General features: G+C 45.8%; 2 protein-coding genes across 2 annotated transcripts in view; both read right to left on the bottom strand.

Annotated features, from left to right (window-relative positions):
* The window catches only part of ANTXR1 (ANTXR cell adhesion molecule 1), a 172,643-nt gene extending 161,357 nt beyond the window's left edge, over window positions 1–11,286 (bottom strand). Inside the window, exon 1 of the mRNA XM_080932612.1 lies at window positions 11,009–11,286. Within this exon, the coding sequence (XP_080788738.1) occupies window positions 11,009–11,196 (188 nt within the window). The 5' untranslated portion in view covers window positions 11,197–11,286. The remainder of the gene's footprint in view (window positions 1–11,008) is intronic.
* An 11,287-nt stretch (window positions 11,287–22,573) lies between these two features.
* On the bottom strand, window positions 22,574–27,322 carry GKN1 (gastrokine 1; the record flags this gene model as incomplete). The annotated part of the gene is made up of 6 exons (XM_080932117.1): window positions 22,574–22,671; window positions 23,343–23,484; window positions 24,355–24,465; window positions 25,522–25,659; window positions 25,748–25,798; window positions 27,260–27,322. The coding sequence occupies 6 exons, from the start codon at window positions 27,320–27,322 to the stop codon at window positions 22,574–22,576; spliced, it is 603 nt and encodes a 200-aa protein (XP_080788243.1).
* Window positions 27,323–27,776: the final 454 nt, after the last annotated feature.

Below are 27,776 nucleotides of genomic sequence, written 5' to 3'. Positions count from 1 at the left end.
TAGCACTTTGAGAGTAGCCACCTCTGCCCTGCTCGGATCTATACATTTCCCAGACCCTAGGACTTCAGCATTTAACCCCATGCTCGTGACTGCTATGCGATACTGCCTCCCCATGGTGGGGTTAGGGAACGTATAATTGCAGTCCATGGTGAGACACTTGGGCACTTAGAGGATACAGGATTTCCTCCTGGAAAACAATAGAGTGGGGCTCCTGGGAAAGGCTTAAAATTGGGTCATTTAAATGGCTGACGGTTGCCCACTTCAGCAGAACGGTGGGTAGAAGGTCAGTTCCTGTTTGTCTTTAATCTGTTCTCTCTCTGATGACAGTTAACAACCACAATCACCCTAAACTTGAAAAGCCAAATGGAGCCAGTTTTGAGAGACAAGGAGGAAGCTATTAATTATACTGGGACAACAAAGCCATACCAGGCCTCTCCTGGGTAAGCCAGGATGTTTGGTCACCTTGGTAACAAGGATCCCTAGCATCCCACAAGTACTCAGTGATGTATCTCACTTTGGCCTGTTGGTCCTTTGACTGCTGGAGTGCTGTGTGGCCACACTCTCTTAAGTGCTTTCCAGCATCTGCAAAGATGCACTTGTTTTTATGGGAGGGTGACAGCACACGGATTAAGATGCTGCTCATAGACTTTGCTATCCCTGGAGGTCCTTTGTACTCTAGTGGGGGCTGTCCACCAATGAGCATTGGAGGACAGTGGAAAAAAGTGTGGATGTCAGGTTTCCCGGCGGACACTAAGCACGCTTCCTCTCCAACTGTGTTCTGGACCGAGTCACTGCTGTCAGAGGGCAGAAGTTGTTTGGGCTTGAGAGACTCTAAACAACAGAAAGTTGTTTAAGTCAAGATGCAATGCAGAGGGGTGGATTGCTTAATTATTTGGGGTGAGTGCATAAGAATTCCCCAATTAATGTCGTAAAATCAGTGGGCATCGCTTAGGTACAGATGGAGTGGATGCCCACTCTGCAGCTAAAGGGCTTGGCTCGGTTGTAGAACCCACACAGTCATTTCATTGTAAGTTAAAAGGTGTGGGATATGGTGAGAAACAAAACCTGGGAACTACATGGTGACCACAGCAATAAAAGTCTCTTGGTATTTTACCAAAGGCTTCACAGTTGGTCCTGAAAGAGCTTTAACTTTGCTTGGAGTGTGTATGAGAGGTGGGGCTTAGGGAAGCCAGTGTCAAGGTTAGATTTGTGTTAAAAGAAAGAAAGAAACAAATAAACCCAGGTTGACTTGGTACTAGAGTTCCAGGAGGCAAGATGGATGATGTACAAAGAGATGTGTGAGGAAGCATTGCCCTTTGATACCAGTCTCTTCTTTTCCTGGACAACTATTGGAGATCCCTCTGGATTAGACCTTGGCCACCTTCCTCTTCAAACCGCACCTCTTCCTGACCTTTGAAAGTTCTTATATCATTATCCTCATATTAATTATTACCTGCGCCTGCATCAACTGTTGCCCTTGAGCTAACAATATTCAAGGCTTTGTTCTCAGTCCTAAGTCTCCAGGGAAGCCGCCTACTTAGTGTCTCCACCCAGATGCCCTACATGCTCAGACTCTACCATGACAAGAGTCTCTTGCCTTCCGAAACCTGCTTCTTCCCAGTGCAGCCTCGCCTCCCACACAGCCTGCCAACTGCTCGTCCTGCTCCCCCAGAGTCTCGGTTTCCCTTATTCTTTTGTCTCTGTCCCCATCAGAGACATCCAATAAAGACGACATGCGCACTATTGTTCTCAGAAGCTTCCAATCGAAAAAGAAAAAGAATGAATTACTTCTTCAAACCTACCGCTGGAGGGATAGAATGCAAGTTCTAAGATCGTTTTGGTCATACTCACAGGACAGAGTATGTGCCACTTGGCTTTCTTGTACATTGCTTCTCTAACATTCTGATGAAAACCTCACTCGATTTCATAGCAGTCTTTCGTGCTTTGTTTGCTCCACTGAACCCTGAGCTCCCTGAGAGCCGGACATATCTTGAGCTCTACCGTTTCTAAGGCTTAGCATAGTTTCAGAAACACTGACTTGAAATGGCATGCCCCTGAGCCAGGCGAGAAGGCACATGCCTGTAATCCCAGCACTTCAGAAGTAGGAGTGACCAAGAGCAGTTGAAGGGCCACTTGGGTTCCCTGAGTTCCTGTCACAACACACACACACACACACACACACACACACACACACAGAATGGGGAGGTAGAGGAGGAGGAAGAGGAGGAAAAATAAACAGATATGATATGCCTCTTACCCTGGCCAGATGATCTCATACTTGGAAGATAGGAAGGACCCTGCATTTCTCTCGGGTTAGTGGTAAATAGCAGCATCAGGACCACTGATGTCATCATCACTGCTGTCCACCATGACCACCATCACTATTATTATCCCCCATCACTGCCAGCATCATGACCTCCAGCACCTCTTTCATTAGCACCGCTATTATGATTGTTCTTGGCACCATCAGCCACCATAACAATCACCCCTGTTCGTCACCGACTCTGTAACCATGACCTCTGTCACAAACTATCACTACCCCATCACCATCCCTGTCATGTCTGTCCTCATCACCACCTTCATCCCTATTGTTGGGAAAAGGATAAAGTGAGTGGAGGGATATGGCCCATGGAGGTTCGGCTGAGGCCTGGGGACAAGGGAGATGCCTCTGGGGGACCCATGTTCGGAATCCCTTCCCCTGAGGGACCAGCCACACAATGGTATAGTATATATTCAGGTCATGGGGGGAGTTAAGAGGGTAGTAGAGGTGGGGGGGAGATGAGAGAGAGATATGAGAGAGAGATATGAGAGAGAGATTTATGAGAGAGAGAGAGAGAGAGAGAGAGAGAGAGAGAGAGAGATGAGAGAAGCAGAGGCCGGCCATGAGCACATGGAGGTGGGGAAGGAAATGGGGAGAGGAGGGGCAAGGGAGGAAGAGCAAGAGAGCAAGAGAAAGCAAGAGGGTAAGAGAGTATAAGGAGAGAGGCGGGGTCAAGCAACCCCTTTTATAGTGTAAGGTAACATGCCTGGCTGTTGCCAGGTAACTGAGAGGTGGGGTTTACAGAATCCCCAACACCTATCACCTTCATCTCTTGCCATGACTGTCTCCATCACTACATTACTGCCATCAACATCAGCACCACCATCTTCATCACTGCCACCACATGGTACGCATTTGCCAAATGCTGGTTAAAGATTTTAATCTTCAGAACATTTCCACAGGCCTATGTTTTAACATCTATCCTATTGGCAAGACAAACCAAGCTTCAGAGAGACAAACTGACTTAAAAATCCCAAGCTCACAGTGTTTGGTCAAACACTGAGGGGAGGTTTGAACCTGGAATTGTCTAATCCCAAAGTTGCCCTTCATGACCCTGCCATTGAGGCTTGGTTTCCCTTGTCCCTCATGGAAACACACATGGTTCCTTCCAGGGTCTAGATGGGAAAGGAGCCAAGGACTGCCCTAGCTAGTGAACATCAGAGCTTGTATGTGTGTAATCCCAAGTAAGGTTTGTCAACACTGATGGGCAAGAAATGGACTAGCTGCTCCACCAGCTCTCCCCTTCCACTGAACATTGGCTTCTCTCGTTCAAGGGAGAATTCTCCCTGGAGTTCAGTTTGGAGGGCATGCTGGCTCTGCTGATGTTTGTAGCCACTGCTTTAATGGCTCCTGTTCCCGGTCAGCACCTTTCACTGGCCCACTTCCTTCTGGTGACCACTTCTCCTGCTTTGATGAATCCTTTCATGCTAGGAATCAGTAGGCTTTAGCATTTTTTGAAATTAATTAATTAGTTTTGTTGGGAAGAAGGGAGTGGGTTTCTGCATGGATGTCTTGTGCCTCATGGGTAGTGGCTGCAGAGGCCGGACAAGAGCATCAGCATCCTTAGGATTGGAGTTACAGATGACTGTGAGTGATCATGTGGGTGCTGGGAGCCGAACCCAGATCTTCTGGAAGAGCAGCAAGTATTCTTAACCATGGGGCCATCTCTCCAGCCTCAGAAGCAACAAGCTCAGCTTGTGTTGCTTTGCATTTCAACACGTACCAGGGATTCTCTGCTTGGTGGCTCTTAGAAATCAGTGTAGAGGCATCTACTGATTGTGGTTATCACAATGATCAGGGATAACCATGATATTAACAATTAATGAATGATATTAATGAATGATATTCCTTTGTAATGCAGAACTATCTCACTGAATGTAACAATTGCACATCCACCAAGAAACCCGGGTGGGAGCCCGACCCTCCAAAGTCACGTTCTGAACTGGCCTCTGTGTGGGGACTCTCTTAATACTGCTGCCTCAGTGTGTGAGGACCGTACTCGCTGTCCAGCCTGTCAGATTCCCTCAGATTCCACCTGCTACAGACAGAGGAACTCTTGTCTTTCAAACATACTCAGGTAACACTGAGGTGGCAGAGTCCCATGTCTGGCATCTCATCCCCCTTTTCCATGCGGTCATGGATGTAGCCTGCAGGCTGCTCACCACCACAGCAAATACTAGCTAGCTTGCCCTGACTGACTTAATGTTCTTAAAACCCATGGCATTAAAGGTTTTCTCTTACGTATGGAGGGACTGGAGAAGGGGGAATAGAAAGGCATCACCACCTCCCAGGAAGATCTGAAATGCTATGCCGGTAGTAACTTCTGATCGATTAATATGCCCTAGGTCTAGCTCCAAACTGACCCCCTCCAGACGTGTTGGCTCCTTATCCCATTTTAGCTGCTATTCTTGCTTACGCAGGCCTCCAGACTATGTAATTATGCTTTCAGTAGAGGCTGCAAATGCCCACACATATCTGGCGTTTCTTCTCTCCGGCGTACATTTCTTCAGTTCCTTTCCACAAGGTGAGGACATGACCAGTCTGGGCCAGTGGGCTGTGAGTGGAACGATTTGAGTCACTTCCCTCCTGCATTTGCTTTCTTGCAGCTGTGATGGAGAAGGGTCTCTCCCAGAGCTCTCCCTCCCAGGACAGCCATGAGTATAGCTTGTCACTAAGACTTGGAGGTTACTTATCGCCACAGCATAACCTAGCTTGTCTGCTGACTGATTTGATGTTTTGACTTCTCAGTCTTTGCATCATCTTCTGAGTAAATCACGGGGTTGAGGTTGGCTTTAACACTTAAAGTAGTCTTGGCCTTCATTTCAGTGACTGCTCAGACGTTACAGGAATTGCAAAGGCTAAACTGGCTTGTTCAGGCTCCATTTATACCATAGTGCCTGGCAGGGAGCCAGGGCTGTGACTGCCACCTGCTCTTTTTCCTGCTGTTCTAAACTTGACTTTTCCTGCCCTGCCCCAAATTCACACTGGAGCCCTCAACGTTGGATTCCCAGAGTCCTTCTAGTGGCCTCTGCCTGAAAGGCCACCAGTCCAGACGGCTTCCGGCTTCAGCTTTCTTTGCACCTCCCAAGACAGGACATGGCTTGCTGTAGGCACTGTGCTATCCGGGCTTTCATTGCTGGGTTGGGTGCTTCAGCCACTTTGTTCACTATTGAGAACATATCTACGCCAAGTACATGAAAGAATAAGCCAAGTGTAACGGAAGACATCAAATGACTTTTTCAATGAGAACTTGGCACGTCTGAAAAACATATCAAAATGTCCAAATATCCTTTTCCTCTTGTGCTATGGAATAATTAAATTAGTCCAAGTGGCTAAGTCTGGTCTCTTGTTCTGTTACCCAAACGGACACCAATTTATGTTAGCATAGAGCAAGTGTAATCTGCCTTAGTGTGTCATCTCTGCCTGTCCAAGGGATGCCAGAGTTCGTCCCTGGAGTGCTGTGAGGTGATCATGGGTTATAATTATAGGTCAGATGCCTTCTTTCAGCACTCCCTGGACTCTGTTCTCAGAGCAACTCTGAGTTTACCCAGGTCTCCAGAGTTAAGAAAAGTAGAAAGAAATTACGCACCCAGCCAGAAACATAAAACACTTTCATCGTGCTTAGTTTTTGTCTACACAGCAAACCTTTTTGCAGGCAGTCCTACCAACCATCACCAGGCCTGAGAGGCCTTCTTCAAACTTGGAACCAAACGGCTGGAACATTTGAACAAAGTAAAATCTTGGCGCTGGAGAGATAGATGCTCATCCCGGTGTCTTTTAAGGTTACTGTTGCACTTGTCAAAGGTATGTATTTTCTAATGCACCCTGCTCCCTTCACTTGGCATTAACTTTCCATTCTCCTTCCTCTGAAGGACCTTCCCAGGCATTTCAGGCAGCAGGCTACATCTGTGTGCCTTGACACATCTGCAAACTTAAATTTCCCCTTTCCGTCAAATTCAATCTGAACAAGCTCCTAACTCGTTGGGGCCTTTAAGTGCAGAACACTGCTCACACCCCGGAGTGTGAATCATCAGCCCCAGGTTTCTGGGAGATGGGAGGGGTGTTGGCAGGAGGGTGCAGAATTTCCTACCAGCAGCAACTGATGAACACTGGTCTAGCAGCTGCTCCGTAATTAAACAGTCTTAACTGCTTGGGTTCCATGATTTACTGAAACGCTGGTACAGGGATTTTTCAATTCCTGGAACCCACTGGGTCTCACTGGCTGCACCGCCATGTGCTTCTCATTACAGCCCGATGGCGCTGGTTAGAGATGAGCCGAAGGGATGAGGCTGGGAGTACGGAGCAGGAAAATCCTGCTCTGTTGCTCTGTTAGGATCTAGTCCTGATTCTGAATAGTTCTAACCCAGGAGGGTGAATAAAACTTTCTCCCATCTACCCACCAGACAATGCTCCTAGGTCCCTTGTGAAAGCATATGGGTCTGAGAAGCTCACTGAACTTCGGACTCTCAACATTTCCTGTGTAAGTTAGTTGTTGGAAATCCCAGGTCTCTTCCAGGAAAACAGTACTCTACCTAGTGAGGTTCCAGTCTAGGATGACAAGCATTTATCTGTATCCACTACTTGTGCGTCTATGTCCCTGGGGGGCCACACTCCCTCACAGCCCTGCTGATCAGTACCACCTTGAAATGCCCAATGCAAGTTTAAGAAAGCGAGCTTCCTTTGTTTGGGGGGAAAAGAGATAGAGACACTGTTGAATAGAAAGTCAGTCTTGTCCTGTAGCCCCACCCTTCACCCCCGTGGTCTCTGCCCAGTGCTCTGTTTTTGAAGTCTCTATGGCATATGTATCATGTTCAGCGCTTCCTGAAACTGGAGATGGAAAATGCCCCCTCTCCTCTTACATAAAGAAGATTAATACGTGGCATGAAAATGCACATTTCAGTGTCAAAGGACCCTGCCAGGAAGGAAAAGTACATCCATGCCCACGAAGGGTCCTGTAGACCCACCGGGAGACTTAAGAGAGGCTCTGTTCTTTTCTAGACAGGGCCTTCCGAGTCTTTTCCCTGATCGAATTCCCAGCAAACTACTTTTCCCAGCTCTAACCAGAAAAGCATGTTTATGTAAACATGAAATTCCATCAGTGTAGAGCCCTGTGCGGCCCAGTTGCCAGAGTTCTTAATAACGCCCTATTGTGTTACTGTGGTGTTCTGGGTTATCATTATATGGTCTTTGCTCCTGGTTGAGAAAACATGACATTCCATTAACTATATAATCTGGGCTCCCTCCAGGCCAGAGACGCATCCTGCTCAGGGCTGAAAGGAGCCGAGCTTTTAAAACGCCCCAGAGAAGTGAACTGACTGGAGAAGCCTTGCAGAGGTGGAGAGGATGGCCACAGACTCGGTTCCCTGTGGTCACTGTTCCGCCTGTAGCCAGCACCCCAGCAGCCAAGGGTCTCACACAAACCCAGTCAGCATTCTTTCCCTTCCCACTTTGCTGTGGTCTTGTGATACGCAGCAGTGTCTGGGGAGGTCCTTTCCAGGACAGAGGACTTTGTAGAGACTGCCCTGCTGCCTGGTGGCCCAAACCTCCAGCTCTGGACTTGGAAATTACATTGATTCATTCACCTGGTTGTCGCTGGAGGAATGCATATGACATAGAAATTCCAGCAAGCTTTCCTTCAGCACAAAAGTACCCCAGAAAGAAAGACGACGATAGGAAGTTAGAGGCTTAGAATTAAGTGGGAAAGGGGGAGCTACTTTCTTAATATCGAGGGGCTGAGAACTCAGTCCACTGACCACAGTCTCTCTCCACACAGTTCTTAAGAATTCAAAAATCATATTTGTTGAACATAAAACTGGTATGGTATGTTTACTGTAGAGAAATTTGGAAATTCAGAAGTGAAAACTATTAGCTTCTGGAGAGGAATGCTATCCTAACAGTAAGTAAACACACACACACACACACACACACACACACACACACACACACACAGAGAGAGAGAGAGAGAGAGAGAGAGAGAGAGAGAGAGAAAGAGAAAGAGATTAGCTTTGATTTGCTTGGTTCTGAAACAGAATCTAGTTATTTAGCTCAGGTTGGCTTGGTCTCCCAAGTGCTGGCATCAAGCCTGCCTTGCTCCTTACAAAAGTGGAATCCACACAATGTTTGGAAACATAATAGTGTAAGTATTATATATTTCTCCTAAAATATCTTGCAAACACACACAATCTGCAACGAGCATACAGCACTCTGCATACTTCATGTCTTACTTAAATCCCATTGTTGGATATTTAGGTAATTCTCAGCTTTTTACTATAAACAGCATTACCATGAGCTCCCAGTAAGGGGATCTTTTTCTAATGCATTTTTTCTTAAGATAAAGACTTGGATGAAAAGGAGCCTTCGCTTTGTTAAAAGCACATGATACTTTCTGCCGATGCATCTCTTCATCTATGACTCACATGGCAGCCACATGTGACTATTTAATTTAAACAAAATTAAAAGTTCATGTCCTCGCTTGCATGGGCGACACATATGGCAAGTAGCTACTGTTCTGGAGATCAGGAACGCGAAGCGCGTCTGCCCTTCTAGAGAGTTCTACGATGCAGTTCAAATCCATAAAGACCACCAGTTCACACTGTCCCGAGCAAGACAGGACACAGGTGGCCACTGCTGGACACTGCAATGCTTTAAAGCCTCTGCTAACATAATAGGACAGCTGTCCCCTCCCCCTTTCCTTTCATTGCTAGTGAATCAGAATGTTTCTGTTCATATATTAGCTTTAACATATATTTTTTCCCTTTGGCAATTAAGACGTAAAGCTAATTTCTAATTAGCTCTTCCACACTAAGACCAGTCTTCAGAGAGTAAATTGCAAAAAAAAGCTTTAGCAGTTTGGTGTATTTCACTTATTCAATGCATCCCCCAGAGGAGCAAAGAGCTTAAGTATTCAAATCCTCCTCTGGTCGTCTTCCTGGCTTTTGTGTTCCTGTTGTTCTCTGTAAGATGCAAGCCTGAGGTTATGTGGATAGTCCTTGCTCACACACTCTTGGAACTTTTCCAAACTGTTTTCAGTGATTTGCCGTCTAATACTTTTAAATCTTTGCAGAGAAAGTCTGTCCACACTGTTGTTTAAATATATATACATATATATATTCCTTTCGACTTACTCGCGCCCCTGTCAGAAATGATCCTAAGATGACTCTCTTGAAGCCCTCCCATCACCTGAAGAAATTCCATTTATAAATCAGACAAAAAGCTCAGTATAAATTAGAGATTTAGGCCACCAGGTTGTGCTCAGAGCACCAAGGCAGTCCTCTGGGGAAATGGTGATTTTTGTTGGTTCAGGTCTCTTGGAATTTCCTGGGCTATGTCTTTTGTTGTATGGGACAATCTCAGGTGACCCAGGTTGGCCCAGGATCACCGTGAATTTCTCCCACCTGCAGGAATTACATCATCCATCACCACCATCACAGCGAGTTTGTGGGGTTTTGTGGCACTGGGGCTTGCTTGTACATTCTAGGCAAGCATCCTGCCAACTGAGGCACAGACCTAGCCCCAGAGTCCACTTAGAGGGGCACAGCGAGGAGCACCTTAGTCTCCCTGACCCGGGAACTCCAGGTCCCACCTGCTAATTAACAAAAGATTTTCCATTTCTTAGCCCGGGCCTGAATTTTCAGTATCCACTTTCTCATAAATCTGTAAGAAAGAGACCTCACTTTTTTTTTTTTTAATCCAAAGTATCTGGAGTTCAAAACAGCCTCTACGGAAAATCAAACCCCAGCAGCAACTGTGAAGCACATTTGGTGTCCAGCGGCCAGCTTATTTTTCAGGACTCTTGTTCCAACTCCCAAATACTTTCCAGTCTGTGAAATTCACCTCCCCACCACTGTGACTGCAAGCGCCTCTCCGGGCACTGGCAAGGATCTAAGGAGCCCGGATCTTGAGGGACTTTTTATTGTAGCTGCTTCTCAGCAGAGCGAACGAAGCTTACTTGAGTAACTGTGGCTTGGCAAACCCTGTAGGGATCTGGAAAGTGTTGAACTGGCCTTAACTCAGTTCCTCCTTAAGCAAAGGTCCTTTTAGTGAGGAGCGATCTTGCTGGTTTCCCTGGCAGCCCATCAGTCAAAAACCAACAGCCCAAAATTTACCTATATCTCAGTTCTGAAGGCGAAGGTTGCTGGGGACATTGGCCAGTATTTGAAAGCATTTTTGGTTGACACCACTCAGGTGGAAGAGTGACCGCGTGCTTGGACATCTGTTTATAGGGTACGGCACAGAACGGTGCTTAGAGCCCTTAAGCAGAGGGTGAAGTCCGCACAAACAACTAGTTGGAACCCCCAGAGGTGGAGAATCCGTGCCTTGGACTTCCACAAGTGCCCAGGGTCATCATGCCACGAGAACAAAGACTGCATTTTTGCCTTTTGGAAAAGGAGATGGCCAATTTTGAAGAGTACCCTCGCCTCTAACTTTGGAAGTGTGTGCAAATTCTACTTGTGGTTGCAATTCCTACTCCCCAAGGTGAGAAGCTATAAGACAAATAGAGCCAACTGCATCCTCCCAGGACTCGCAAACTCCGGGCCAGAGACGGTAAAAAAAAAAAAAAAAAAAAAAAAAAAAAAAAAAAAAAAAGCAGCCAAAGCAGTCCTGGTGCCCCGCAGCAGGAGACCGGAGCCCTGCTGTGCTGCGCCCTAGGGACCGCCCGCCCTAGAGCAGCATCCTCCAGACACTTACTTGTCCAGGATGAAGTAGAGGTCGAATCCCCCGTAGCAAGCTGGTCCCCCGTCCTCGCGGCGGCCCCCGTGTCCGGCGCACACGAGCACTAGCGCAGCCACGCAGAGTCCCCGCAGGCCCGCGCCCAGACGCCCCGCGCGGTCCATGCTGCAGCCGGAGCGCTGGCCTCGCTGGCGTCCGTGGGACATCAGGGACGCGCCATACGCGTCCTGGGCTCCGGTCTAGTCCCCCGGTTCTCTGCAAACGCCCGGAAGCAATTGTCCAGAGAAGTTCAAGGATTTTGCTTTAGTTTCCGCTGGTTCTGCGCCGGGGTTTCGAGTTTCAGGGACCCCAGGGCGCTCTACTCAGTGGAGCTGCCGGGCTCGGGCCACCAGGCCGCTCCCAAGCTGCACTCGAAGCTTTGCAGTCGAAGCAGTTCCGTCCTGAAGGCTCTTTGTCCTAGATTTTTAAGTGTGATGGGGTGGGTTTTCAAATTGTTCTTGGTTTGGGGCAGTGCGGTGTCTTTGCTCCCTCCTCCCTTCTCCCCTCCTTTCTTAGTTTTTTTTTTTTTTTTAAAGTCTAAAGAGCGCCATCTTGTGGCCAAGGGCGGCGAAAATGTTGGGGTCTGCAGGACCTTGGCTGGGGCGGAATTGGGTGGGGACTTTTGGCAGAAGATCAATCTTGAGAGTTTTCAGGTGAGCTGGGCGCCTTTAATCAGTCCTTCCTTTTTGTCTCCTTTCTTGCCTTTCCCACGGCCACCTCTTGATCCTCTCTACTCCCCTCCCCCAATGCCTTCTATCTGTTTTACTCTTCTGCATCTGCGGATACAGTCGCTGTAAACATTTGATAAAAACTCATTTCCTTCAAGCAGAGTGGCTCCAACTCCAGGCCAGGACTTTTCAAACATGAGCCTTCGTGCAAATGAAGCGCAAGGCCTTTGCGATCTGAGCCACCAAGTGATCGTGCATAGTTTTGCTGCAGATCACAAAGAGCTCTGGCTGAAATCTGCACACACAGTGCCACCGAATGTAGTTGTTGTGGCTTGGAACAGCCAAAGCATCTAGATTGTTCTCATCTCCACGACTTAGGGAGTCTGCGGTTAACCACCCTCCTTTCTGCCTATGAGCTTTGTCTTTCCCTCTCCATCTTTGTTGGAGCTCCGTGGAAGTAAACAGCTTCGAAGCTGTAGACAGTCCAGGTGATTAAGCTCCGACCCACAGAGTCTTGTGCTTGCCTTTCTAGACTGAAGGGCTGTCCTTAGTTCGAGTCCCAGTTCCCACAGGACACCAGGTCTAACTTCCCCAGCCCCTCTGGAAGTCACAGCTTGTCTCAGAGCTTCACTCTCTTCTAGATAAGCACACTTGAGACTTTTACTGCTCACCAAGCCCATCCAGGAGGCAATTTGTCTTCAAAGCATACACCATGGAATTCCAGTATCTTGGAATGGTTTATTAATCATCGATTGTGTTATCAAATAAGCACATTATTGGTGAATTGCATTAGCTCCCCCTGAGGTGATCTCCAGTTACCCAGCCTCAGTTCACACACCTTCCACATAGAGTGATGTGTAAGTGACTTATTTCACAGGCAGAAGTGATGATGGCTGATTTTTTTTTTTTTTTTTTTTTTTTTGAGGCACAGATATGAAACATGTGGCTCCCCTTTTTGGATCACTTCTGAGGATGCTCAGTGGCATATCATGAAACTCCCCCAACCTCACCTAGCACCTTTATGGAAAGTCCCATGTGACTGGACACTCCCACCCCCACCCCTGACAGCTAACATCAGCCCTGGTGACTTTTTTGAGGATTAACTGGTTCATTACTGATTCTCCAGTGCCTGCCAAGCCTTCAGGTTCCTGCAGCCTCTGATACCCAAGCAGGAACCTGAGCTGGCCCTCCCCTGACTCCCAGCCCTGGACAGCAGCAGACAATGTTTGCCTGTGTTCTGGGATGCTGGCTTTGGGGTGGTTTGTTATGCAATCACAAGTAATAATGTAAACCTGTTATCACTTTAAACACTGGAGAATTTCTGTAGGGAAAAAAGTGATTTGACAGTTTCCCACACTTGCTTGTCCATGAAGCTGTCTTCAGGTACTACCTCTTAGTGCCCAAATTTTGGAATTGCTGTTTGCAGGAAAAAAAATAATTAGGGGAAATAAAAAAATACTCTAACTTATTAAATTTGCTTTTTCTATATTTTCTTCTGCCCCAAACAAGGAAAACCCATCTTGGCCCCACCAAGCTCTGTGATAAGAAAGAGGAGGGGAAATCTAAAGAAGCTACCTGGACCAATGGAGGCTGAAAAACTGGGGTGGGGTGTGAGGGACAGGCACAAGAACAAGAAGGGACCTGGGGGGAGTGTAATAAAGAAGGAGTTCTGAGATTCATGGAAAAGGGTTTACATGTCCCTGCAGGGAAGCAATGGACAGGAGGAACCAGGGCTTAAGAACATCTCATCCACATGCTCTGGACATTCCCTGAGCTAGTTAAGAGATTGGGTGGGAGAGGAATGCCTTGAGAATATTATGGGATGGGTGGGGTGGTCTAGAAGGTCAGCCTGGGAGAGAGCAAAGGGTCACTGATAGAGCTCCCTAAGGCCAAAAAACACCATTGCATAGGGCAGACAGAGGCTTAGCTTGAAAGCATGAGAGGAGATTTCATTCAAAATATGTGTACAGAGAGTGGGGAGGGTAGAAGAGTGCCCCCCAGGATAAATGTGGCCCTACAGAGGGCAGAGAAGTAGCTGGAGTCATCCAGGTATTGGAATGTACCAGCTGCCATGCCTCTCTTTCAGGACTTTGCAAAGAGGCCTTTTGAGCCAAGGTGATCATCTCCAGCTGCTTCTGCTGCCTCAGCTGCTCCTTCCTCTTCTTCCTCCTCCCTCTTCCTTCTTCTTCCTCCTCTTCCATCTCCTCCTCCTCTTCTTCCTCTTCCTCTCCTCCTTCTCTTCCTGATCCTCCTCTTCCTCCTCCTCTTCATTCTCCTCTTTTTCCTCCTCCCCCAGCTATGCAAGTAGAAGCCAGGGTGTGAAAGAGTCTAAACAGTCCACGTACTATGGACATCTGGAGAATGAGCCCTGGGGACCCCCCCCCATTAACCTGACAAGTGTGAGTTTCACTCAGAGCATTCCAGTGGAAATTAACATGGGCTGTGACCTGTGCTGTGTCACTGGGAAGGGAACCCCTTTCTTTCCAGGTGACAAAGGAACAAGGACTACTTGAGTTATTGACAAAGGTTCTAAAAAGGGTTCCAGACAAGTAAAGACAGAATAAAATGTAAACTGTTTCCTTATAACTAGCTGCCAACAATATGAACAAATCTAACACATCCAGGTCACATTTCATACCAACTGAATAAGTCCGTTATTTGTAGGTTTTTACTAGTCCCTGGACCACACACTGTGTAAAAAAGGTCAGGAGAATATTTATCAGAAGCAATATTTATCATCTGGAACAACAGAATTTCTGAAAAATCTGAGCCATATTGGCTTTGGTGGTGGGATAAACAAAAGTCCTAAAAATCAAGCAAACGCCGGGCTCTGAGGCAGTCTACAGAGAGATGTCATGGGGGTACATCCCAGAGGCCAGATAATCTATAGCTTCAGCCCAGAAATAGTCAGAGTTGTTTAACCCAGGAACATTAACACTCTCCTCCCGTCCCAGCCAAGCTGAGTCCAGCTTCAAGGAGGTTCCATATAAAATAGCTCTTGGTTCAATCCAATGCACCACCCCAAAGCCCTATAGCCACCCTTACAGTGCAGAGATAAAACCCACTAAAGATAGAATGTCACCCAACTCAAACTAACCCAGAGAGCCCTCCAAAAACTAAACTTGTATTGTAGATGGGTCAATTATACGCCCCAAACAGATCCTGTTTAAACCGACCCACAAGCTAGCTCTGCTGGGGTCACATACTATTTATATTAATCTTCATTTTCTCATCACTGGGACAGAAAAAGCAATGAGGGGGTTTCTGATGGTGGCAAGAGCTTGGGAAAGCTGGTCTCATTACATCTGGGGTCAGGAAGGAGAAGGCAATGAAGGACAGAGCTCAGCTGGAGCCCCAGTCTGTGGGAAGTTATTGTCTACTGTCAGGGCAGGCCTTCCTATGTCAACTGACCTAATGTAAAAGCTCCCTCACGGGTACCATCAAAGGTTTAACTACCAGGTAATCCTGAATCTATCGATATTCACTCAGCCTTCTGAAAAACTCATTCCCTGCCCTTTGCCAGAATTCATTTCACAAAGAACAGAGACCAGGACCCACGAATACAAAACTAGAAAAACTGAAATGGGCCAGTACAGTCTGGGGTTCTGACGAGCCTGGAACTCACATGTACACAATGGATAGTTATCTTAGATAAGCTGTAGCCAACACAAAGCCAACCACAGGCCAGGCCGGTTCAGTGCTAATCCAACTCGGACATGTTGAAGAGTCTCAGGGGCTGCAGATCACTTCACAACTGATGATGGCAGGGAAAACCTCTCCAGATCTGTCAGGCCCAAACTTGCTTTGGTCCTTCCAATAACCACTGTTGCGGGGTGTCCACCAGAGAAGACTACTTGGACATGGGTTCAAGCCTTTAGGAGGTCTTTAACTGGTCTGTTGGCAACTATACTATGTGTTCAGTCCTCAGTGCAGTCCTAAGACTTTCTCAGGGTGAACTTTTAAGCACAGAAAACCACATCCTCCATTAACACACCCCAGTCAGAACAGTGAGCCAAAAGCAGACTGCAGAAGCCAAAAGGCAAGGTGAGTACATTCAGAGACTTTTCCAGAACTGTGGGCTTTGATGGATTAGGTCCTTGTTCTTGTGGTTTGCAGGTGTTGCTGCCTGTGTGCTGGGTCCCAAGGCCTGGGTGTACTTCATGGTGTCAGAGGTCTGGGAACCCATTACATCATCTTCTAAAGTGCATGCACGTGCCTCTCCAAGTGTGTGGGCATGTGGTGCATGGGCAGATGGGTGGATGGGTGCTGTGAAGGATGGCTTGTGCATTGTGGAACAACTCCGTGAGCATCTTCAAGGTACAAATATCTGTAGAACACTAGACATGAGGATCTGAGAAACACAAATAGTGATGGCCTATTTTGCTTCTTTCCTTGTCTGATTTCCTCTTTGTCCCCGATGAAAGTAATCAAAACATGCAGAATTAATTCTCCAAAACTGGTCAGAGTGACCTGCAAGTTAATAACAGAATCTCAAACTAAGCTGTCAGGGCAAAGCAAGTTCTGCCTGTGCTAGCTGGCTGACTGTAGACCTTCCTTGGTCTGCCCTTAGCACAGTTTGCAGCTGCATGACAGAGAATAATCATATTGCTTACGTCGCTGAGCTGTTCAGTGGTTCCGCAAGATAGCCTCAGGAAGCTCTCACTGGGTTTAAGATTTTATTGCTGTTTGGAGACTTTGGAAAATTGCACGTGAATTTCTCCTGTGAGTAAGAATGTGTTCGAGAACCACTTGCAGATCATGTGATTTTTCTAACAGTGAAACAGAGCTCATTTTGTGTATAGGCTACTCACATTATCAACTTGTAAAAGGGCGAAGATGAAGACTTTGGCTCATATAGAAAGGACTGGGAATTGGTGGTTTCCTAGGATGCGTGTAGGAAACAAATGGAAAACACAGCCAGGCTATCAATAACTCAATGGCAAAAGTCCTGATTCTACAGCCAAGAATGTCCAATAGCTGGGCTCTAGTGAGATGTCTGAGTGCATTCCAGAACCAGAGAGGCTCCTCTCTGTTACTGAAATTATTATTATTATCATTATCATCATCATCATCATTATTATTTCTCTCTGTGTGGTATTTGTATGTGTGTGGGATATGTGTGTATATGCATGGTATATGAATAGTGTGTGTGTGTGTGTGTGTGTGTGTGTGTGTGTGGTGTATATGTGTATATGGTGTGTGTGTGTGTGTGTATGATGGGGTGAGAAATATGCATGCTATAACATATACTTGAAGGTCAGAGAACAACTTTCTAAAGTCTGTTTTCTCACCTTTTTGTGAGTTTTAATATCTAATTCAGGTCTCCAAGCTTGCTTGGCAAGTGCTTTTATCTGCTGCAATGAACCATCTCTGTTGGCCCTTACTCTGGTTTTTGAGCTATATAGCTCCATTTCAAAAGCACAGATTGGGTGTTGGATCTGGGAGGATTCAGGGGAAGGAGTGAGGGTTCATAATCAAAATATATTGTATGTCTATATGAATTTCTCAAAAAGTCAATTAAAGTATTATGTTAATAGTAAGTATATTTGCTCTTCATTCTTATTAGCTTGCTCATTGGTTCAAAGACTTCACAGATACAGAAACTGCGTTGGCACATCTTCTTGATCAACTTGACTAGATTTGGAATCATCTGGGAGACAGACATTTGGGAATGGCTGTGAGGGTTTCTAGAGAGTTAACTGAAGAGAAAATCCCTGACCTAAACACAGGCCAGGGGCCAAGACTAAATAAAAGGGGGAGAAAGGAACGGGGAAGCCTACTAAGCCCCAGTGTTTACCTCTCTGTTTCCTGATGGAATGTGAGCAGCTGCCTCCCAGCCCCGCCTCCATCTCTACTCCACCATGTTGACTGTATCCTCGAACCGAGAGACACAAGAGACATTCCTTCCTTTCTTGGGTTGCTTTCTAGTATTTTTTGTTATAAGAATTGAGAAAAAGTTGTAACATATGGATTTATGTTCAAGTCCCTGTGTTTTGAATGGGGGAATATGTGGCTTAGCTTAGCTTAGACTGCCACAGAGACTACTGGGAGACAGAAATGGATAACCACACATGATTTTTATCCTCTCTTTGAGAGAAAACTCAACATGTCCTTTCCACCCCATGACAAGTCCTCAGTGACACATTCACTAGGACGACTTGTGCAGAGGTGGATGGACTGAGGAGACACAAACATCTCTTTCGGTTCTAATGAACTCCCTTTCACTAAGAGGCCTAAGGTGATCATGAAGTAGCCATGGAGATAAGACTGTGGCTATATAAACTGCCTCAGCTTGGGTGAGAGATTCAGGATGTATCCCACTCCTAACCCACTAGGACTCACCAGAGCACAGAGGTGTGTGAATGGAGCTGTAGCTAGTGAAATTTGCATTTCTCTGACATATTTTCTATGAACTTTGAGCCCTTTGGGGATTGCTTCAGGGCGGCAAGAACTGGGGCAGATTTTTTCAAAGATAATTACATGTGTGCCCAACCAAGAGGGGTTGGCTCATCCTGGATCCTCATACGTGATAGTGTTTGTCTTTCCTACAGCCAAAGTAAAAGCCAAGAAGCCACTTGTCACCTGGGAAGCATGAGGGCCATCAGGTGAAGCCAGAGTGCACGTGTCAGATAGAAAACTCCAGGCACAGAGGGTGCTGCGATTGTGGCCTCTGTTCTCCTCCCCATGGTATTTCTCGTCATGAGTGATCACTGTGAAATCTTAGCCGTGTTATAAACTTAGGCACTTAAATTGTTCCTTATGCCCAAAGAAAACAGTGGAGTCAATGAGTAAACATATAAAGAAAGCCAAAGGAAATTATCTTTGGGTTGAGATAGATGAGACACTCAATGGAATTATTACAAATCCAAGAGCCAGTAAGAAAGAAATAAAGACCCATAGTCAGAAAACAAGGCAGAAGGAAAATCTTGGGTGGTAGATAAGGGGAAACCATAATTTAATGTTTGGACAGAAATTTACAATGCAGAAGCATCATGGGAATTCATTACATACTTCCTAAGTAATGGGGTCCATTTACAACACAGTTCTTGACCGGGTACTCAGTTCAGGAACTGTGGGAAAGAGAGGAGGGGAAGATAAACGTCCAAGCCCAGCAGAGCAGTGGCACTCTAGGCGTACACAGTGGGTATTTTTGGAATGCTTTCCCCACATGTTGATAGTCCCCCATAAATCATGTTTCCCTAACACAGAACTGTCATAATTACATTTTCTAGTCTTTGCTTGCCAGTCTACTTATGTGAACTGCAGTATAGCTCTGCCTCCCCACTTGGATGACTTGATCTTGCTCTGAGATGTACCTTCAAAAATCTTTTTTCTAAAGTTTCTGGCATCTTCTCCTGGCCTATTACCCAATACCATGGCTTTCTATTTAGCTATAGAATTATAATGCAGAAAATAGCTGTGTGCATTTTACATTCAGGAGAAATGCGTGGATACAAAAGCTTTGGGAACCATGACTTGTGGGAACTGGAGCTATGTGTGTGCTTAAATGCCTCCCCAGGTATTGAAAAGAGGTAAACAACCAATCAAACAACAGCAAAGCTAGAGGCTGAGGGAGGAACCTTGGAGAATAGCAATGTCTTTAAAGAGTGTGGCATTTCTAAGAGAGAACAGCCATGTGCCCCAGTTCAAGCACAGAGGCAGACAAGCACTGAAACATCTTCATTAGATTAAGCGACTATAAATTCTTTTATTCATTATGAAAGTAGTGATAAGTGGGAGAGAAGCCAACACTTCAGCAGAGGTAAACCAACATGGCGCCTCAGGAAAAGGCGGTGTGATAGTTGGTTTAAATACCATCTTGCCATCACTCAGAATGACTTGAGCAGAAATCTTTAACTGAGTGATTGCCTATATCCCTTGGGTCTGTGGGGCACTGACCTGATTGTTAATTGATTTAGGGAGGTCTGGCCCACTGTGGGCGGCACCATTCTCTAGGCAGGTGGTCCCTGAACTGTATAAGAAAGCCAGTTAATTGGTGCCCCGGCTTGGTTTCTGCTTGACTTCCTGCCCTGATTTCCCTTGGTGTTAACCTTTGACCTGGAAGTGTAAGCCAAACAAACCCTTTCCTCTCATGTCATTTTTGTGAGTTTTATTGTTTTTGCTGTCCCTGCTTTGGTTTTAGTGAGATTCTGAGAACAAAGTTAGATGCGATCCACTCACCATCCGTTCCAGTGAGAAGCTTTGAGCAGACTGTTCAGCGCCCCTCACCTCAGAAAGGCACAGAAAGCCTCTCCCCTGCATCTCTACCATAGCTCACAGGCTGGTAGAAGTGATGCAAACAGGAATTTGAGATGTGATTGGAAGGTTGACCACACTCCCTGTCCTTACCTTAAGAAGGGGTTTTCTCTGGGACATGCTATTTCCTCTACCTGGAGCCCAGAATGAGGCTCATGGAGGAAGACAGAGCCAGCTGGGCTTGTGGCTTGAAGTAGAGAAGTTCAGCCACACCAACCCCCACCCCCCAGCCCTCAGCTTCAGTCCGGCAGCTCCTGGCTAGCTGACCACAGCCCGGTAGGAAATGCTTGCTTTTGAAGGCTGCCAAGAGCCCAGGATGGCTTTCGAGGTTGACTGATGTTTATCTGTCTGGTTCTGAGCTAATAATGTACTTAGAAACCAGGTTTCGACTCCAGCTTTGTTTGATGTGTCAGTCACAGTGTCTGCAGTGGGTACCTTAGGAGAGGGACTCTGCCTGCTGTTCCTGATACTGCTCAGATGGACCTTGTGGGGAGGGGCAGGAAGGGACAAGTTTCTCTATGGGGAGTCTCCTCTGTATTTCTTCCATAGGAGATTCTTAGCAAATAGCTAGAGAGGTGTCTGGGCTGCATTTCACTGTTTCTTAAGCAATTTCCACAGGAGGAATTAACTGAGGAGGGAGAAGCCATTTGCTTTCCTGGAGCATGAAAGGCAGCATTGTCGATTTGGCCTCCCTGTGTGGTTAGCTAAAGGAGTCAGAGGCTCTGGGCAGGCATAGATATGTGTGTGTGTGTGTGTGTGTGTGTGCATGTGTGTGTGTGTGTGTGTGAGTGTGTGTTTGTGAGTGTGTGTATGTGTATATGTATGTGTATGTGTTTGTGTGTGTGTTTGCATGTTTGTGTGTCTGTGTATATGTGTGTTTGAGTGTGTGTGTGTGTGTGTGTATGTGTGTTTGTTTGCATGTGTTTGTGTGTGTCTGTCCTAAAACTCTGGCCTTTGATGATTCTCACAATAACCATGAAGGATGTAGCCTTATCTAAGGCTTAGTTTGTGAAGTTGGCACAGATCAGCCCTTTGTCTTTCAAAATTCTGTGTCTGCCCTCTCCATGAATGGAACTGAATAAATTTGTGTGAGAAGAAACTCTGGATTCATACTAACTAGGCTAACATAAGTAGAACGAATCTGGGATCTCTAATCCTTTAGTATTGTATGTTTGTTTCCTATTTTAGTAATTTGTGATATTAGTGAATATCTTTATTTTTACATTACTTCCCCCCAGGGAGGGGCTGAGGACCAAAGGCCTTGCACTTGCTAGACAAGTGTTCAACCACTGAGCTAAATCTCCAACCCCACTATTTTTACCTTAATATTGTATATTTCCCCTCATTGAAGATTCCTATTTACATTAGTGTGTATGGGTATTTTTGCCTGTATGGGTGTTGGTGCACAGCGTGTGTGTCTAGTGTGTGTAGAAGCCAGAAGAATTTTGAATCTCCCTGGAACCTGAGTTGGGGATGGTTGTGGGCAGCTCTGTGGGCACTGAGAATTGGGCCTGGGTTATCCGGAAAAGTAGCAAGTGGTCTTAACCACTGAGCCATCTCTCCAACCACCTACCACTGTAATCATTAGTGGATCTTTGATAAGTTTTTGCCTCAAGGGGCTTCAGAATATTTCAAAAATGACACCAATTTGCAGAAATCGATAAAATTGCAACACAGTGACAGTGTCCTCTGGTAGGCGCTGACCAACAGAGGTCACTGTCTGAATGGTGGGAACCAATGCTTTGCTCAGTTTGCTAGGCTTATGTAATAACATCTCATGGAAACATAAAAGAACGGAGCAAGAATTCTCTGATGATTCTATGGACTAAATAACATATAGAAGCAGCTTTTAAAACGAAGTGCTGGTTCCTGTTATAATGAACAGTATCGGGAGTCTACTTTCTTCCAGATCTTTCTCCTTTAGTGGAGACCCATGTGCTTAGGGACCATCACTCTTGGTCTGTCAAGAAATGAACACTGTCCACTATTGAACCAAATATTGCCAAGGGAATAGAGAAGTGCCATTCAACATGAGGTGCTATTTCTTGAACTGGGAAGACATATTGATGTGGAGAACGAGGCCGGCTTTCTGGGCTAGTTATCCTCCCTGTGATAAGAAAAGTGAGGGCCATCTTTACACAAGGGAAATGTGCAGTTCTGGGAAGACAGAGGCAATAGAGGTTTTCAGTATCATTGTGAGTGTGTCCTAATCTCTCGTTCCCAGTGTCCCCTCCTTGGGTTATTACAACACTTCTGGGTCCTAGTAGGAAACTCTCCTTGCTGGTTAGAGCCACTTTGAGGTTTTTTTTTTTTTTAAAACTTGCTTGTCTCAAATACAACAAGATGGCAGTGGCCTATCTGAGCCCATTCCTAGGCTGTGGTTTGTAGTATCTGAGGCCTCAGAAGGGGTCCTTTATAGGGAAGGGGTCTTGAATACAGGCTGACAGGGAGATCTAATGTATGCCACATTCCACTCCCATAGAAATCATGAGGAATGTCATTACAGACTCTTTGCTGGCTGGTGGGTTTATTGAGCCTTAAAGAAGCGAATCATAACATTCAGAGAACATCCTCATAATGATGAATGGTCAGAGCCCACATTGTTGTCTTTCTGTGACTTCTAGTATGTGACTTCTGATGTTCCGCAGAAGGACATGCGCAGGATCCAGAGGATGTTGGCTGTGTAGCATTTCTTTGAGTACAGAGGCTGGTTTGGTACTAGTGAAAGGAAAAGAAGTCTGGGTCAGCGGCTGTCCTGGGACTCTTCGGGAACTGTGGAGAGTGTCACATGATGTCTAAACTATACACTAATTTCAAAATCTCTCTCTCTCTTCTCTCTGTCTCTTTGTCCCTGTCTCTCTGTCTCTTATTGTTTCCTCTCTCTTCCTCTTTTCACTTCAAATCTGAAAACCTGCTGTTAGATTCGGTTCTTAGGTTCACAGCCTGTGGATGCTGTTCTTTGAATACCAAGAAGTTAAGCCTTGGCACTATAGAAAGTCGATGGATTTCATTGGTGTTCTTCCTTCATTCGGCCATGCCTTTTTCATGCTTTTTTAAAAAAGCACATTTGGAGTTTACTTAGATTCCACCCAAGAAAGACAGTATTCTATAAAGTTAATGACATAGCACCTGTGCCAAACAAAGACTTTGTGAACCTCTCTGTGTCTCCGTTTCCAAAAAAATAAGACTAATATCAGAACCTGTGGATTCTATGAAGATTTCTGTGAGGAACTTATGAACCAGTAATTTTGAGGCATGGGCATCTGTCTGACAAGGAACAGTGTTAATCATGATCAGCCCCATGATGGGTCCATCTGTGATCACACTTTAGAGTGTCTGATGGCTTTACCAGTACTGTATCGGGGCATACATCATCTTGGGGAACACACCTGGAATCTCCTCAGCCACATAGGTAGGGATGCCACGGCACATGCTAGCAATCTTTGGTCCAAATGTATTTAGGTCCTCCACTCTGGTGGGGTTGACGGAATACATCAAGTCCTTGGGAGCTGCTCCTCCAGGCCCCTTACCCTGAAGTTAAGTGGGAAGGGAAAGAAAGAAAATGAATGAGTCCTGAGCCCAGGGCTTTACTGATCCGAAGAGGTACAAGGACAGCGGGGGACCATCCTCGCCTGCCATTTTGTTTCCAGCTAAGGTGAAGAGACAGTTCTAGCTTTGACTGTCTTGGTATTTCTAAGTGTCCAGAGAGACTTAGATAGTCTTACACTGTAGGTGTTTATAAGAACAGAAGTCTGAAGCAAAGCATTTTCCGAAATTTGAAGCACTTTGGCTCTCTTAGTGTTACATGCTAATTTCTGAGATAGAGCTCATTCACATTTGTTAGCTAGCTTGTTGTAGGAACCAGTTTATCACTTAGAAGAATAACTCAGGCATCTGACTGTGGAGGCTGTGGATTCCCTCTTCCTAGTTACTCCAGATATGGTTGACAACGGAAACAAGACACTTGTTTACATCCTATTTTCAAGCAAGCAACAATTCCTTTTTTTAGTATTGAGAATATCTCAAACACTGTATAGGACATACTTAGACTTTAAAAAGGATTTCTTTTTATCTGAAAATAGTCTCTGTTTGCTAGTTCTGATAACCCCAACTACTGCGGGAGTGTGTCCTTGCAGTATGGAGGGCTTGCACTGAGGTGTGCAGACCTTTGGGTCTCTGATACTCAGGGTAGCCAGTGATTTCTTTACTGGACTTGGCAGAAGCAGATGTGGGCCACAGCCTCCTGATTCAGACAGGCACCTAACATTCTTTATGCCTTTGAGCCATTTACCATGACACACACCCTGACATGCTCCACCAAAGAGGGAATGTGTGTGACTTCATTGTTTGTTGGAAACTATAAGACTTCCTGACACTCCAAAGAAAAAGGTGTGGCTTTACCTTTTGCTCCTTGACTACTGTATCGAGGTCCTGAAGGGAGGGCATGGCATCCTTGTTCATTCTGTGCACAATGCACGATTTCTTGGCGAAGAGTCTCGTTGCAGCAAAGCTCTATTAAAGAAGACAGAGAGCAGTGAGGCACAGGTTCCCAAAAGCTTGGTCACAAGTCGCAGCTGAGGGAAACAAAGAAGCTACAAGATCACAAGGATCTGGAAAGAGTTCTCAGGGTCCGGCTGTCCTGCAGTTGTGCCTCTGGTTAACATGTGTAGATGTTACTCTGCAAACTCTTAGAGGATGGATATACCTGACCCACTGAATTTGCTTCAGTTATGGTGTGATAGGAGGGTGTGCATGTGTGTGTGTGAGTATGTGTATATGTGTGTGTGAGAGTGTGTGTATGTGTGTGTGAGAGAGAGAGTTTTGTATGTGTGTGAGAGTGTGTGTATATGTGTATGTGAGAGAGTGTGTATAAGAAAGAGAATATGTGTGTGTGTGAGAGTGTGTATATGTGTGTATATGTGCATGAGAGAGAGTATGTGTGTGTGAGAGAGTGTGTGTGTGTGTGAGTGTGTGTATATATGTGTGAGTGTGTGTGTATGTGTGAAGGAGTGTGTGCATGTGAGAGAGCATGTGTATGTGAGAGTGTGTGTGTGAGTGTGTGTATATGTGTATGTGAGAAAGTGTGTATGAGAGAGAGTATGTGTGTGTGAGAGAGTGTGTGTGTATATGTGTGTGTGAAAGAGAGTGTGTGTATGAGTCTTCAGTGGAGGCAGGGCCGGCAAGCTGTGCTTTCTAAAAGCACATTCAGATAGGAGAGTAGTAATTGGTAGGTGGGGCCAAGTGTCCTTTGCTTCTCCTTCTCTTACAGCTAATATTATTCACATGCCGTCTGGTCTCCATAAAATATTTTACATTTACAGCGACTTTCCGCAGGAAAGACCAAAGGATGCTTGTGTTTGTCTTTGTACATAGTTTATCCTTGCCATTCATTGACTTGAATTTCGACCTACTGTATAATACTTATTAGCAATAATCATATGTGAAAAGTAAGATCGTTTGACTGGGATGGGCACTTTTAATGGTGTCTATACTGCGTGTGAACAGCTAGAATTCACCTTTTAAAATGTTTTAATGGGAAGTAGTACACCCTGTGTGTCCATTACATACATTTTCATAATCCCAGAGGGTGTTCCAGGAGTCCCAGCCATTATTGTTGTCAATATTGGCCACGTTGTGCATGCCGTTGATGCTCACTGACTGCTGTCCACTCCCGTCCACATTGCTGTTGCCGTTGATGTTGATGCTCTAACGTTCATAAGAAACAGAGAGTGACATAAGACCACATTCCTTTCTGAACCCGTTTTAACACTAAACTTCAGAACATGAGACTTACGTAAGCAAAACCAGGGGCTACGAGAAGTCCAAGCAGACCGAGGACGAGCATCTGGAAGCACAGAGAACAGGGCGAAGGGGTCGCATGGTTGACAGCCGCCTTCACAGAACTCATCAGGGATATTTACTGATTTTAACCACTCACCAGCCCACCCGTGCCTTCTTCTTCCACCATGAATTTTCCGAGCTACAGAAAAACTTAATGGTAACTTAGAATTGCTGAGTTGCTTTGATGGTATTAATATGTGGTTTTAGAATTCTGACACTGAATTCTAGACACTGAACACTGATGAAGAAAATGTGAAATTAGTAAATTAGTGCATGGCACACTGCGATGAAAGTCCTGAGAAGGTTGTCTGTCTGTCTGTCTGTTTGTTTGTTTGTTTTATCTGAAACACTTTCTTCCTAGCAGAAGGGATCCTCTTTTTATTGTCTTTGTAGGTTAAGCGTTTCTATTATTTTTATTTTCAGTGCAAGAGAGTTAAAATTCGTCTCTTAAAAAGCCAGGTGTGGAGGGAGTTTTTGGACTGTTATCTCCTGTGAACGAGACAGCCACTGAGGAGTCAAGGGCTCTAGAGCAGTAGTTGTCAACCTGTGGTCCAACCCTTTAGAGGTCAAACAACCTTTCCTTAGGGCTCTCATATCGGGCATTCTGCGTGCCATAATTTCCATTACAATTCATAATAGTAGCGAAGTTACAGTTACACAGTAGCAATGAAAGTAATTTTATGGCTGGGTGTCACCACCGCATGAGGAACTGTATTAAAGGGCCACAGCATTAGGGAGGTTGAGAAGCACTGCCCTAGACAAAGGTACTCTCCTGTTCACAGCAGAACTAGAAGAGAAATACAACCCTCTGACCTGTGCTTGGAGCTCTCCATCTAACCTGTTCTGGGGTGGACACTTCTCAGTTAGAGTTCACATGTATGATTCCATGAATTCATACGATTCATAAAGCAGAGCCCATAGAGTATGATTACATAAAATCTGCGCTCCCTGTTTGAGCCTCTGTATCCCAGGACTTCAGTAGGAAACAGAGCTAGCTTCATCCTCAGACACTTTCTAGAAAAACTGCCTGCACAGCGCCCCCGCTTATTTCTTGGAGGGCGAGTTAGCAGCCAAGAGTGTTGAAGACTTCAGTTTTGACAACAGTGATCTTCCACTCTTACCAGAACATGCCCAGAACTGGTAAAAGTGGAAATCGAGGCTAAGAAAGGAGAAATCAGAACTAAGAAAGAGATCGAGGCTAAGAAAGACTCTTTCTGGAGCCCAGAGACCGCTCGTATTGAGTGGAGCCTTGGAGCAGGTGACGTGGACGACAATTCTGCTGTATTCAGCCTGTGACAGACTCTTCCAGGGAAAATTTTCTTCTCTATGGACATGCTTGTAAATACCATGATTCCATAGAAAAATAAGGGAAATTGTTTCCATTATGGTAACAGTGCCATAAGAATCAGACCCTCTCACCCCTGACTGTTAATGGTACCGCATGTAAGAGAAAGATCTGACTTACTGTGAACTTCATGTCGGCAGCAGTGCGGTGGAGTGGAGGAGCAGGCAGCATGCCCACAGACATGCAGCCCTCTAGTATTTGTACCTGACCAGCTTTGCTCAAGTTATGTGTGCTTAGGCGGAGCCCGTGGCTTATCTCCTTCCCTCTCCTATATCTGTGTAGCATCAGAGTCCCCGGAAGCCTTTAGCTGCCTGCTCAGTAGGGTGCTTAGGCAGGGAGGTGTTCTGACTCATCATCTGACGAAGGTATCTCAGTGAACTCAATGTGATTTGTGATAAGTTCTGGCCAATGGGAGCCATGGGTGTGGGTATTTTATGCATTGCTGCTGCTCAGACTCTGAAGATAATCCCTAAAACTAAACATGGCCACAAATGAGATCTGTGTGCACACTTGCCCTTCCTGATACTGGCTCCTTTGGGGATGTGTGAAGGGTTTCTTCTCCTTCCCTTCACCCAATCCTACTGTGAGCTTTCCCCAGCTCTTTCTACCCTTATTTCCTATGCTCCATGAGCATTCT

Source organism: Micromys minutus (genome assembly GCF_963924665.1).
Source record: "Micromys minutus genome assembly, chromosome: 18".
Classification (NCBI taxonomy): Eukaryota; Metazoa; Chordata; class Mammalia; order Rodentia; family Muridae; genus Micromys; species Micromys minutus.
This window is presented reverse-complemented; position numbering and strand designations above follow the sequence as displayed.